The sequence below is a fragment of the Rhododendron vialii genome, chromosome 10a (assembly GCF_030253575.1).
Source record: "Rhododendron vialii isolate Sample 1 chromosome 10a, ASM3025357v1".
Classification (NCBI taxonomy): Eukaryota; Viridiplantae; Streptophyta; class Magnoliopsida; order Ericales; family Ericaceae; genus Rhododendron; species Rhododendron vialii.
Window position 1 is genome coordinate 37560555 of NC_080566.1, and position 14348 is coordinate 37574902.

The 14348-nt window shown below is 37.0% G+C and overlaps 1 protein-coding gene across 1 annotated transcript; it reads right to left on the reverse strand.

The window, feature by feature from the left end:
* Positions 1–11235: 11235 nt before the first annotated feature.
* LOC131303989 (butanoate--CoA ligase AAE1-like) lies at positions 11236–14348 on the reverse strand. The gene is made up of 3 exons (XM_058331076.1): positions 14059–14348; positions 12616–13239; positions 11236–12299 (listed from the first exon to the last, which is right to left on the reverse strand). Exons 1-3 carry the CDS (start codon positions 14254–14256, stop codon positions 11427–11429), a joined length of 1695 nt encoding a protein of 564 aa, XP_058187059.1. The 5' UTR covers positions 14257–14348; the 3' UTR covers positions 11236–11426.

Genomic DNA, 14348 nt, shown 5'->3' on the forward strand with positions numbered 1-14348 from the left:
CTCAAAGAGCTCTACAAAATGAACGATTCCGATTGTTTTTGTAGGCTCAGAATGAGTCCACAACAGCCCAAAACTGACTGGATTGGACCATTAAAAAACTGGACAGGAACTAACTCCTTTATTTAAAGCTACATCGATGATTGATTTAATTTTCATTGGCTAAAAGCAGGAAACGGTTGGGACGTGTAGGACGCTGATTCGCCTTTCTTTGTGTACAGTATTTTAGTCAAAGGCAGCCCGACTCCACACCCTTAGACACAACACACAAGTGTATGGGCTCCACACATATTAGAGTGTGCAGTGTGTGTGGGGTCTACACACTTGTGCGTATGTGTGTGTATTTGGGTTTGTGTTTGAGTGTGGTCCTAGAATAATTGTACCTCCATATGCCTTGAGGAGGAAATTTCCTGACATGCCAAGAAAAAACAATTACCCATTCCGTTAGGGTTTCTCGCTAGCGTTGTGCATGTTCGATGCATAGATAATTGATTGGGCCTAGCTTGATTAGCCAAGACTCTTGTATTTCATTATGAGGTCAAGAGTTCGAGTCTTTCCATCTGCTTGTGAATATTCTTTCCTTTGTATCGGTTGGGGTTATTTTTTCCGTTAGTGAGGCTTGTAGTTGAGTTTGACTTATAGTGATTGTGGTCGCTTTAATATGCTTATTTTATTCTGTTAGTTTAGTTATTTGGCTTGGTTGTCTCATAAACTTTCACACAATGAATGTAGCATCATGTGATTTGTACTTTGCACTTCATATATATGTAATGATCTCTCCGACCAATTGGCAAAAAAAAATAAAAATTTCATTCTCTTTTTACCGTCTTGTGCATCGAACGGGCACAACAATAATTAACAAGAAAGAGACCAATCAAGGAACATGCATAGCCTGGGGACTATTTTTCTATGAGAGAATTCGCTGATAAAAGTTAAAAAGAAAATAGCTACTTGTACTGTTATTTTATTTGGAATTGGAACTTTGTTTGTAAATGTACAACATAGATTATAGAGAAAGACGTGTGAGAGAGGGAAACCTATCTCAAATAATTGACGGCACAGATTAGAGTTGTGCCCCGTGATGCACGAAAATATATCTATGTTGACTACTGTTGATAAATTTTAGTTTGGTTTGTTTCTTTTTTTAATTTTTCAGGTTAAAGTTGGCATATTTTTTTTTAAATTTTGGTAACCTTTTTATAATTCTTATAATTTTAGTTTCTTTTACTCCTACTTTTTATTAAGACTTTAGACTTGATGTAACAAAAAAGTGAAAATGATTTGATAATTCACAGAAAAATCGGTCGTGTATGTAACAAAAAAAGTGAAAAAGATTTGATCTACAAGGTTCTAAGAAGAACGGGGTTGAAGTAAAGCCACAGTGGAATGCTTTGTGTGTCCGGAACCTCTCATTGAGAATGACGATGAAGTTGATTTCTTTTGTTTGGTTAGTTGTGGGGCGGACCATTATGTTATTAGGTACTAAATGAACTTACTGGAATTAGACAACTTTGGTATTACTAGTTTTGTAAAATATACTCCCTCCGTCCCTTATTTATAGTCCAGTATTTCATTTTGGACTGTCCCTTAATAAGTGTCCATTTTGTAAAGTTAGTGGGTAAAAATTGGTGCATTATCTATTTTGTTCCTAAAAGTATATTTCATTTTGAAAAGTTAGTGAGTAAAAATGTAATGATGATGGATAAATAGGGAAAATGGAGAAAAAATTTGATGTGAAAGGTACAATGATGATGTCTTTTTAATAAGTTGGAGTAACGAAGCAGGACACTTAAAAATGGATGGAGGGAGTAGTATTTTTTTAAACTCATTTATTGGAATTGCTTGGATGGTCAGTAGTAGAGAAGGGTAGTTTCACATGATTGTGTACAGAACATGTTGCGTCGTGCCTTCAGGCATATGTAATTACTAGTTTATAATGCAATTCACGATGGTGTGGAGACCTCAAATAGACATTTTGAGTGGAGGGCTAAGATTGACTTATTATGATGGTTGAGAGTTGCTAAATGGTTGAGTTTTTTTCTCCTCTTTTTCGGTTCCTATAATCAGTACTTGCTTATTTTTTATTTTATTTTTTTGTCAAAAGTGAGAATATTGTATTAATAAACACCCAGAGGCACTAACGAAACAGAGATCATTATAAAGAACTTGGATAAAAGCCAAACTAATCGTCTAACAAATACAAAATAAGTACATCACAAGGCAATCGATGTCTTTTGTCCTAACCCAGACATGGCCTGACGCAACAGTGACACTTTTAAACTGTCTAACATCTAATTAAGAATCTCAAACGAGAAAAAGTGCAAAGTTAAGGACAAAAGATACCAAATACCCAGACGATCAGATGCACTTCATCCAAGTATGAACGCACCAATGAATTCCCAAAAATTACAGATCTGTCAAGCCATCACGGGTTGCCTCGCCAAAGACATCGTGTAGGGATAGAGTGCTAAAGCACATATATCGTTGTGAAGCAACCTCGATTGAGAGAACCCGATCATTAGATAAAATTCGTCCTATGACGAAATTAATAACTCTCGTTGAATGAGAGACAAAACTCTCGTAGAACGAGAGACAAAACTCTCACAGATCAGATGACAAGTCGTTGATCTGAAGAAACAGAAGAAAAAAATAGTAAAAAACAAAGAAAGGGAATCGGTAGTACCATGGCCTCCCCCTTCCACCGCCGCACACGGGTATGAAACCCACCGGAGGAGGGGAAGGGAGAAGAGGAGTTGTGATAACTATGGTTAAGAGAAAGGGAGAGAGATAGGCGGATGTGCTCAGTCCTTACTTAAAAACTGGAAAAAAAAAAAAAAAAAGAGTTTTTGATAATGATTTTTTTTCCCAATTTTTGATAATGATTTCTCCTCTTGATCTTTCCATTTTCGGAAAATAAGTAAAGAACTTATTTTTGGTTATGATGGTTGAGTTTCTTTTCTCTCTCTCTCTCTCTCTCTCTCTCTTCCTGCAATCAGTCCTTTCTTGAAATTGGGACCTCAAATAGACATTTTTAGTATAGGGTAAAGATTGATTTCATCTGATGATTGAGAGTTGCTAAATGGTTGAGGTTTTTTTTTCCTCCCTTTTTTCGATTCTTGTAATCAGTTCTTACTTAAAAACTAGCAAAACAAAAAAAAAGAGTTTTTGATAATGAATTTTTTTTCTTGGTAAGGATTTCTTCTCATCTTTTCATTTCCAAGGAAAAAAGAAGAAGAGAAGAAACTCAACCATCATAACCAAATAGCTTAAGCAATCACCAAGTTCCCATTTTTCATTATGTCACGTATTTCAATTTTATTTTCCGAGTGTTTGGGACCCCATGCATCCTATTTCCTATCCGGCATCTCACCAATTGGTGGATCTGTTCAATTTCAGGTGTTTGGGATCCCGTGCGCCCCATTTCCGGCATCTCACCAAGTGGTGGATCCATGGTAGTCATTATGCCATCCAATTGTTCCCATTTCATGTTTTCTATTTCACAAACCTCAATGTCATAGTGTGTAACGCATAACAAGTTTGTATCGTTCATATAAACGTGTCATAATACTCCACACAATCAACCAAATGCATAGATAACGACGAGGGCCATATTCATCTAATTCAACACTTTACTTCCTTACAACAAGAGCCAAAAGGTAAGGATGATTAATGAACCATTGGAGGACGAGCAATCAAATTTAGAGATGGTTTGAAGACGTTTAGGAGGTGTTAGAAGTGATCGGAGATCAAAACAATCAACATGGGATCAACACTGTCAAAACTGCCAGTAAAGGCATTGGTATCGATACCTCTTTGTAGAGGTATCGATTCCCCCATTTCTGTCTTCCAAATAACGAATTGGGTATCGATTCCCCCATTTCTATCTTCCAAATAACGAATTAGTATCGATACCAATGCAAAATGATATTGATATCCAGCAGTTGCGAGCAGCGATTTCCAAATTTTTCAGGGGCAAATATAACAACAACAATCAAAGATGCAAGGCACGATCAAGGCATAAAATCAACTTATAAACACATAAAACAAGCAAGAAATCCCTACCTCAAAGGTTGGAAGCTCAAACACGAAATCAACGAGCAAGCCCTAGCTCCAAAAGCTTGAACTAACCGGAAGACGCCTCACCAAGTTCAACCCACCGAGATACAAGCTCAATAACGTGAATAGAAGACAGATTGGAGGTTGATATTCAAGGGTTTCAAGTTTGGAGTGGAGTTTGGAGTGATGGAGTGTGAGAGAGGGAGAGAGCCGAGAGAGAGAGGAGAGGGAAGTGAGAGAGAGAGTGTGTGAGGTGGATTTTTACTCCTCTACGCACACCCATGCGTATACATACTAACACAAATATAAATTGCACTAGTACCCCTGTACTAACAATCTTATTACATTAACCCAAAATCATATAACCACATAATTATTCATATTTTCACAATTTATGCCTTCACAAAACAATTATGTTATTTAAATTTAATACGGGTCTCTACAAAGCACTCCTTTGATCTTAACACCACACACATTGTAGAGTTTATTGAGAAGAGCGTTTATTAAAAAATTATTTTGATAAGACGTCGATAGGTATCATAACAATTTATAATTTTGAGATAATCTTTGCGTCTTTATCATAACAAATTATAATTTTGAGATAATCGTTGTGTCTTTTTTTTATCAACAAAATTTTTTAATTTTTTTAATAAATGCTCTTCTCAACAAGCCCTACTATTTGTGCGGTTTAGATCAAATGGATATCACATACACAATTGTCTAAGTTTCTTCAAATGTCATTCACTATTCAGGATTCTAAATTATGAGTAAAAAATTAAAAATTTGAATCAATGACTTACAATTTTCTAATTTGAACTGTTGTTTTACGCGACTTCTCCAGCAACTATTTTAAAATTATTAAACAACTTGAATTATTTGTGTGAGACTCCAAAATATATAGGCCCCACATAACCATTTGTACCCTATGAGAGAGAGAGAGAGAGAGAGAGAGAGAGAGAGAGAGAGAGAGCAAACGGTTAAAGTGGCTGGGTAACTTGGCCCCAAACGGTGTCGCTTTTTGGGGCTGCAAAATGCAGCGAGGACACTTCACTGCAGGGACCCAGCCTTCCATGTTGAAGCAATAATCCACAAAAATTGACGAAAAATTGATAAATGCGAAAAAATTTGAATAAGGACAAAAAAATAAGCCTAATAGATTATTTGGCCAAAATAGGTACGTTAATTTTTTTTATTCAAGTATTACGTCTATTAGGTACGTCTAAAAATTGGAACACTTAATTTTTTAACTATATTTTTAATATATAAACAGTGTAAAAAAATAAGTGTTCCAATTTTCAATTCGTTTGAACCGGTGCGAAGATCTTATTTTCCTAATCATTATATTTTAAATGGTCATAATGGATTTTTGGCTCTAAGGCCTTTCAATTTGTACCCTAAAAGAGCCCTGAAACTAAATAAAGAGTCTTCGGGTGCTCGTTGAAAGACTTTAGAGCCAAAAATTCATTACGACCATCTAGGATAAAATGATAAAAAAATAAGATCTTCACACCGGTTCAATCGAATTGAAAATTGGAACACTTAATTTTTTAATAATATTTTTCCGTTACTTTCATTAATGGTGTTAACGATTTTACCAATTTGGAACGTAAAACAAACTACAGGGTTTATTTGGTAGCAATTGAAACTAGAGTGACGAAATTGAGACAGCCGTAAAACTAGAGGGATGACTATAAAAATTTGCCTATATATTATTATCCTAATGACTTAAACCGTTTTATCAGGATTCTCTCTCTCTCTCTCTCTCTCTCTCTCTCTCTCTATATATATATATATATATATAACGGCTTCAACATCGAGTTACAGAGCTCTCACTCAACTCCATCATTCCGCCTTCTCTCTCGATCGAGTGATAAACAGAGTAAAGGAAGGTATTTCCAAATCCCCAATTCTCCAAACAATTCATACAAGAATTCTCACGATTCTCACCTCTCTCTCTCTCTCTCTCTCAATCACAAGGTTTTAATTGCTCTCTCTCTCAACTCCATCCGTCTGCATTCTCTCTCTCTCTCTAGAGTAAAACTTCTGATCGACAAAGTATCTCTCTCTCTGAATCGACACATGTTTTAATTACTTTGTTTTATTTCTCCTTCTCAATTCTCACCATTCTTTCTTGATCAAGAATGGCATCTCAAGTCGAATGCGTTCACTGTGCGCGGGTGATGTTCTTCCCAGAAGGCCTTAAGAGCCACAACGCTTCCAAACATGCAACTTTTAAAGTTGGATGTCACTGCGGAAATGCATTCACGAATGATAATGCCTTGGCCCAGCACGCCAATGAAAAGCACTCCAAGTGAGTAAATTAAACCAGTTTTTCAATTTTGCATTTATTTTATTTTATATGGGAAGGGAAACTAACTTAGATTTGCAATTGATTGTAGGAAGCAGAGGCATAAACTGGTGGGAAATCACAAGGTGAACAAGAAGAGCAAGAAGATTGTGGATTCACTATTTCATGTAATAGTTTTCTTGTCAGACTGGTTGGCGAGTAGCTTGTGCAAATCTTGGACATCCACGGCATATGTTGCAATGCTACCTGGTAGAGTTTCTCCAAAAATCATATTTATGCATCACACCCATGTTGTCACGCGTTATCCGCTCAACAACAAATGATTCTTTGAACTTCAGTTCTTGATTTTGGTTACGAAGTGCGATGATTTTCCAGCCCTTAGAAAAATCATGATTTTCCAGCCCTTAGAAAAATCATGATTTTCCAGCAACGATGGATGCATGATTTTAATATTGAGTGGGCTAATAATAAATATTATAATCACAATTGAAATGGAGCACATTGTTTCTTTTCATAGCTATCCATCTCCTCACCGACCCACATTCTTCTAGAATCCTCCAAGAAAATATTGTTCATTCTTCACATCTCCATAATATTTTAAAATTCTCCACACAAGTTTAGCATATAGCAACTTTAAAAAAAAAACCCTTAAAAAAAAATATCTAAAAAAACCCTCCAAATCTTAATCTTAATTTCATAGTTCCCGATCAAATTTTGATGATCCGAGCCACTCAATGTGTTCAGAACGTGATTTTAAAGGTGCTAACGCGAAATTGGCCAAAAAAATAATTGGCAAGGGCTTGATTTGAGCAGTTTCTTATTGAACCATTCAATAAAGTTCAATAGAAAACTGTTCCGATGAAGCCCTTCTCGATCATTTTTTTGCTGATTTCTCGTGGTACTCATAAAATCACGTTCTAATTACATTGAGTGGCTTGGATCATCAAAATTCGATCGGGAACTTTTGGGGGGGGGGGGTTGTTTAGAGGTTTTTTTAAGGGTCTCCGGAACCGCCCCGATATATAGAGATATATATATTCTTTAACATATACTCTTAAATTTTTCAAACTTTTTAAAGATTCTCTAGTCTATTATGAATGATTATAGATTAATGGAGAGTCAGATGTTGACTCACAACAAAGAGGTACATATTACAAAAAATGTATGAAAAAAATGGCAGATATTTTCGAGCAACCTATGCAATTATATGAACGTAGACACATTTAATTGTATCTGCATAGAATATTGTACCCACAGCTACTTCAGAAATAATATTAAACCTAATATGAGCTTGAGAGAATAACTAATATTAATTCTTTATTATTAGATGCATACAATTTTAAGATGACCCTTGTGAAACTTTTGGAAAAAGAAATCTTTAATGGGTTGATGTTTAACATTTTTAAGACAAAAACTAAGATGATTCTAAGAAAAGTTTGAAACTTGGGTAGAGCGGGCACCTGGTCTCATCCGTCCCTCGATCCGTCATATTTTCCCACCCTTTTCAAGTATTATAGAGGCACCATGGTATTCCCCAGACTCATTTAAATATCCTAACTCATGTCACCGCCCTTAGAGCCCCATCATCGGATTGGGACATGTATGTCAATGATCGGGTTAACCCTAGGAGACGGGTTAAGATTGGTGTTGCTCTTAGCCATCAGATCGAGATATGAATACATACGTATACATATGTGTATGTATGTATACATATGTGTATGTATGTGCGTATATATATGAAGTGAATATGAATACAAGTCCTTCAGCGATTAGCAATGAAAGAACTATGAGACGGGGATTGGAGAGTGATTAATCTTGTTGAATATTTTATGGGAAAAATTTAGTTTGACCCCATGTAGTTTTAGAGAGTTTCAACTTTAAAGTACATCCCCTGACTATAAAAATAAAAAAGTACATCCCCTAAACTTCAATTGTTATATTTACGCCCCTTGAACTATCGAGCAAACTGAAACTTTTAACATTTTTGTTAAAAATTAACCGTAACGTGATATCTCCTCCTTTCACAACTAATTTTCCTTTAAATGCACTTTTAAAGGGAAAATTGATGTGAAAGGAGAAACCATCATTTTATGATTAATTTTACGGGAATGGTTAACAGTTTCAGTTTGTCCTGTAGTATAAGGAGTGTAAATATTCAAAAAATGAAGTTAAGGGGGTGTACTTGAAACTTGCTCAAAGTATAGGGGGTCAAAGTAAAATTTCCCCATTTTTTTTTATTTAGAAAAACAATAAGCTTTAATAAGAACAGAGAGAAATAATTCCAAAGTTCAAAGGAGCATCGAATACTGATTGTTTGATTGGCTAAACGCCATGAAGAAACATAACGGCCACTAGGTTCACTTTTTAGTGTATTTTTGGCAATGGTTTTTTCTAGTTATTTTTTAATTCTTATTCAATTTGAGCCAAACTATTAGATTGCTTCGTTCAGCTCGACGAAAGGAAACAAACAAAATTATAGCCTAAAATTTTGATATTTAGGGTCTCTCTCTAGAAATCTCCTACGTTTTTTCTTTTCTTGATTAATGCTCTTATTGAGTTTCTTTTCTTGATTAGAACTGATGACTCAGAATCTGATCCCTTGCATCAGTTGCATAGCCGAGCGCCAAGTAGGGGTAGCTCGACCCAAATTTAAAAAGCGAGCCATTCGACAAGGTCGTCACCGATCAGCGGGTCAATAACATTCACACGAAGGAGCCTTCCTGGGCTCGATCCACGGGGAATCCTTTTTCCCACCTAAAATCTTATAAATTGGTAAGGCCAACAAGGGGGCACACCGGCCTATTAACCCGCCCGGCCCTCCCAACTTAGCTGTTTTTTTAATGGTTTGAGATGAATATGTAGGCCTATCGAATTGGTTGGGTTGAGTTTTAAGCCCGCTTAATTAGTGGAATGGGCTTGAAAATATCTTTTAAAATCAAGCCCGGTCCAGTCCCGTCCATATAAGTTAATGAAACAAACTAACCATTAGGGTAGAATTGTAAAATTTCTCAAGTTTCTGTTCTCACAGAAAACCTGTACTTCCTCCCTTTTCTAAATTGGAGTCTACGTATGGCGAAGTCCGTGGGCTGCTTGGGTGAAGGAGACTTCGGCATTGTTCGATTAAGGGAAATAGTAGGTACTTATTTGAATTAAAAGTGATGTATTTTGAGAGAATGATTTGTCTCATAAAGCCGGAAAAAAAAAGAACTTAAAAAAAGAACCTTAGCGGAACGGAGCTGAACTCTTTCTTAGATTTTGATAAACGAAATCAAACAAGAGAAAACTGAATTGTATCTGCAAAAGTCTTCTATTTATTAATGGTATATGTTATTATTCAAAAATGTTCATTTTTTTCTGGGTCGGTTGTCTTTAATTCATAATTTCAATCTAATTCATTTGTTTTGTTATATTAGCTTTGTAATTTGTTATCAAATCTATATAAAGACCTTTACGGTGATATTTTCCCGTGCTCTTTCTCTTTCGTTTTCATGCAATTGAATTATTCAATAATGAAAGGTGGTTTAATCACAGGTTTCCTCCGATCATTTGAACACGCATCGCGTGCGCCTATGCTACTAAAAAACAGTAATAAGAAAAACAAAGCTACTACAAATACCTATATATACACAGTACCTTTTTTTTAATGCATGGATAACAATAATTATTGTGGTTGTAAACTCTAATTTATAATACTAGTGAGGATAATTAATTTATAGTATTTTTTTTATAGGCAACACAAGTTTTATTAAGAACACGTGACAAATGATAAATCAAGTGGCGCGAGAGAGGGAGGAGAATCCAACCAAGGGTTGGATGAGAAAAGTAAAAAAAAAGATGGGTCAAAGCCCACTAGCACCCAGAGGGCCATGCCCCAAAAAATAAAGACCAAAGAGTCACATGGGCCTGGCCCAAATCAAGAGCCATACTTTAGAAAAACAAATGGACTAGTTGAAATGGTTTGAGCAATGAAAATTTAAGAGGGTTGGGCTTGGGAATAATAAATTAAGACAGATTATTAATAGGAGCCGGGCTTGGGCAGACACAAGTCTTGTTATTATGTAGTATAAGTCCGGCTCAATGTATGTGCACCCCTATGGCCAACCCACAACAAAGGTATGCACTTTGTACCCTTTCTATACAGAGCTTTCTCATATGCTCTCCCTCATTTCCATTTCTTACCTTGATCGTCGGAGGTCCCACAGCCAACAACATCACTTTCGGCTTGTTTTGTGGGAGCCCTAGCTCTTGGAGTTCTAGGTTGGATTCGCACTATAAAATCAGATACGTGTAGCTAATTTATTTCAGATAATGCACCATATGAAAAGAAGTGAATACCTACCAATGAAAATAACAATAAACAACTTAAATTGATTTCCCTGTTTTAACGGTGAAAAAGAGATTTTATTAACATTTGAAAAACATGCAAAAGATTAATAGGATAAGGAGAGAACGAAAAGTCTAATCCGAGACCCAAACTCTTGATTGGAAAGATTCCAACCAAGACAACACCCAAAGGAAACAAAGCCTCAAACACCTAAATGCCTAGAAACCCAGATAAAACAATTAAAAGCAAATGAGACACAACCCAAAACACCCAAGAGGCCTAAAGCCCAAATATCATGGGATAAGTCCAACTAGTAAAGCCCAAATAAACTCAAACCCTAGCTACACAATCACAGCCGGCAACACCACACATTGCTAAAGTCCCACCGCCAATCACCACCAACCACCACAAAGCAGACAACCACCGCCGCCCGCTGCCGCCTCGCAAGCTGTTAGGCAAAGATCCGATCGAACCCAGGAGTAGGTCGATGAAAAGAAACCTAAATTGATTGATTGATTGATCATGATACATAAATATATGGGTTGTTTGATAACCTAAATTCAGCACTTAAAACTGTATCAATTAAGTAATAAGTGATTCAGTAGGTTTGATAATCATATTTTACATTGCTTAACAAATTAAGTACTATTTAAAATGTAGGCTACAAAATTAAAAAAAAATTAAGTAGCTTAGAGCTACTTAATTCACATCATGCCTAGTAGGGTACGGGTCGTACATCATCTAATCAGCGGATAAGACTTGACTTTTTTCACACACAGCTTTGGTTGGATGCCCATTTGAGTGAAAAAGACTACCCAAGGCTTTGGCCTTCTCTTTGAGAACACATTTCTGTATTTTTCCAGTTGAATTTACTGGCAAATCCCCAAAAATGACACTCCCAGGCACCATATAATTTGGTAATCTAACCCCGCAAAATTCAATAATATCTTGGCTACTTGTTGTACGCCCCTCCTTCAACTCCACAAAAGCACACGGCCTCTCACCTAACCGGTCATCTGGCCTTCCGACAACAGCCGTCGCCTCAACCGCCGGATGACTAGCCAACACAGCCTCAATTTCAAGTGTGCTTATAGCATCGCCTTCACAATTGAAAATCGCGTCCACTGCCCGGTCTTTGATTCGTATGTGACCATTTGGGTCCCGGACTCCAAGGTCCCTTGTACCGTACCACCCGTTTTTGAATGCAGCTTGAGTTCCTTGTACGTTTTTAAGGTATCCCAACATCAAGGTATTGCTCCTCAACATCACCTCACCAATGGTTTTCCCATCAGCCGGCACGCTTCTCATCGTGGTCGGGTCTTTCACATCAACCCCTTCCATTACGACATTGTGAACGCCGTTGCGATCTTTTATGCTGGCGCAATCATATTGATCAAACTCCAGAGATCTTATGATCACAGGGCCAAGGGCTTCTGTCATTCCATATGCATGAGAAACATTGAATCCCAATTTATGAACATTGTCCAAAATTTCAATTGGCGGCAATGCTCCGGCAATTACTAAATCCACCTTTGTGGGAAGTGGCCGGCGACCGGCGAAAGGAGCTTCTGCAATCATGTTCAAGATGGTGGGTGGACCACATAAGTGTGTTACCTGTTAACACATTATTAAGAAAATTCTACTAAATAAATTAAAGGACCAAAAAATAAGGAAATTAATTTCTACACTCCCCTAATTGATGTACACACTCCTTTTTTTTTTTTTTTTTTTGTCTTTTAGCGGGTAAATTTATGGAACAGTCCCTGAAATATGCTAAAAATGTATGCATGTAGGGACTGTTTTGTAAATTCACCTACTAAAAGACAAAAAAGGAATGTGTACATCGATTAGGGAAGTACTGTAGAAATCAATTTCCAAAAATAATTAAATGGACTGTTGGAGATTAGAGTATGAAATGATTCAACATCACCTTGTGGATAAATATTGAGTCAAAGATGGCTTTAGTTGTGACATTTCTAAGGCAGATATTAGTCCCGCCCAAAGCCGCCACTGCCCAAGTGAAGCACCACCCGCTACATCGGAACATGTCCACCGTCCACAAAAACACCGTCTTTGCGCTCATTTCAAACCGGGAAATTTGAGCAATCGAGTTGAGATAGGCGGCTCTGTGGCTATACACCGCGCCTTTAGGTGTCCCAGTTGAACCAGAAGTATAATTCACTGTAATTGGATCGCATTCGTCTATTGGGTTTACGATCTCAAAATCTAGCTTTCCCATTTCAAGAAGTCTATCGTAATCCAAATTACGTGGTGGAACTTCTTGTGTGGTCGAAAAACCCCCTGGATCGCTGTCTCTGATGACAACAAGAAACGGTGATTTGCCTTTGGCGATGGAGATCGCCTCCAAAGCCTTGAGGACAATTTGGACATATTGATGGTCCACACAAATTATTTTGGCCTCCAATTGTTGTAATAACAATGCTAACGTAGGTGGATCAAGCCTTGTGTTAAGGGCAGAAAGGACTGCCCCTGCCATTGGAACTCCGAAGTACAACTCGCAAAGCGCAGGAATATTTGGGGCCAAAGCTGCAACCTTTTCACGTAACCAAAAAATGGGAATTTCGACTACGTTGTCACATGCTTTTAAAATTACATACATGCAAAATTAAACAACACAATTGGCTAAGACACAATTGGGTCAGCTCGAAGGGTTAGCTTGGTTGGTTGGTTTGACGAGGGTTCGATTTTTGGAGTTAAGTTGCACGAAAGTAATTTATTGTGATACTCCTAGTCCCGACATGAATGACCTGCCTTTGATCTGACTGCCGAGGAGATTAATTGAGGTGCGCGTAAGCTGATCTAGATGACCGTCCACTTGTATTTCATAAAAATATGAAGCGAAAGATTAAGTATAATATCCGCACAATACTGGTATTTGTTTGTTTGCTAAAAATGAATAAAAACTTTATTTAATTGTCATATGGTTTTTAAATGAAAATCATTGTGATATTTTTATTATGATCCAAACTATTTATCTTTTAAATCGTTATTTTTTCATTATTTGTGTGAAAAATCAAGTTGTCAGTTTAGATACTGATAAATGCCTAATCCACAAGTTGTAAATAACACAGTTTTTACAAATTGGGAGTATGACATGGCACTCTCCCTCAATTTAGCTTCGCCTGAAAGCGGTACATAGATTTGACCCTCCCCTTCTTGGTAGATCGGATAATTCTGGCTTGTGATTCATTCAACAAATGATAAAGTAAAATGGAATGATCATCGATCACTTCGATGGTCGCCATTCCATTGGCAGATCAAGGAATGACGATTTTTTTTGTTTTTTTGTAAACCATCTCGGCATACGAAAGACTATTTTAATTTAACGAAAAGGGTATTTTTGTAAACTTACAACATCTCCGCGGTTGAGACCCATCTGAGACAGAGCCGACGCGAGCCTGATACATCTCCCACGAGTCTCCCTCCACGAATACCTTGTGTCTCCATAAACAATGGAAACCTTATCGCCATAAACAAAAGCTGCTCGCTCTAAGAAGCTTATAGGAGAGAGGGGAACATGATTGGCAGAGCATTTCACCAGACCCTCCATTTTTTTGTTGATTTTTCTTACAGTTGAAACGATGACTGTGAATCAAGAATGCAGGATGGTTAATTGGATTTCTTTTATAACATTGTGATCAT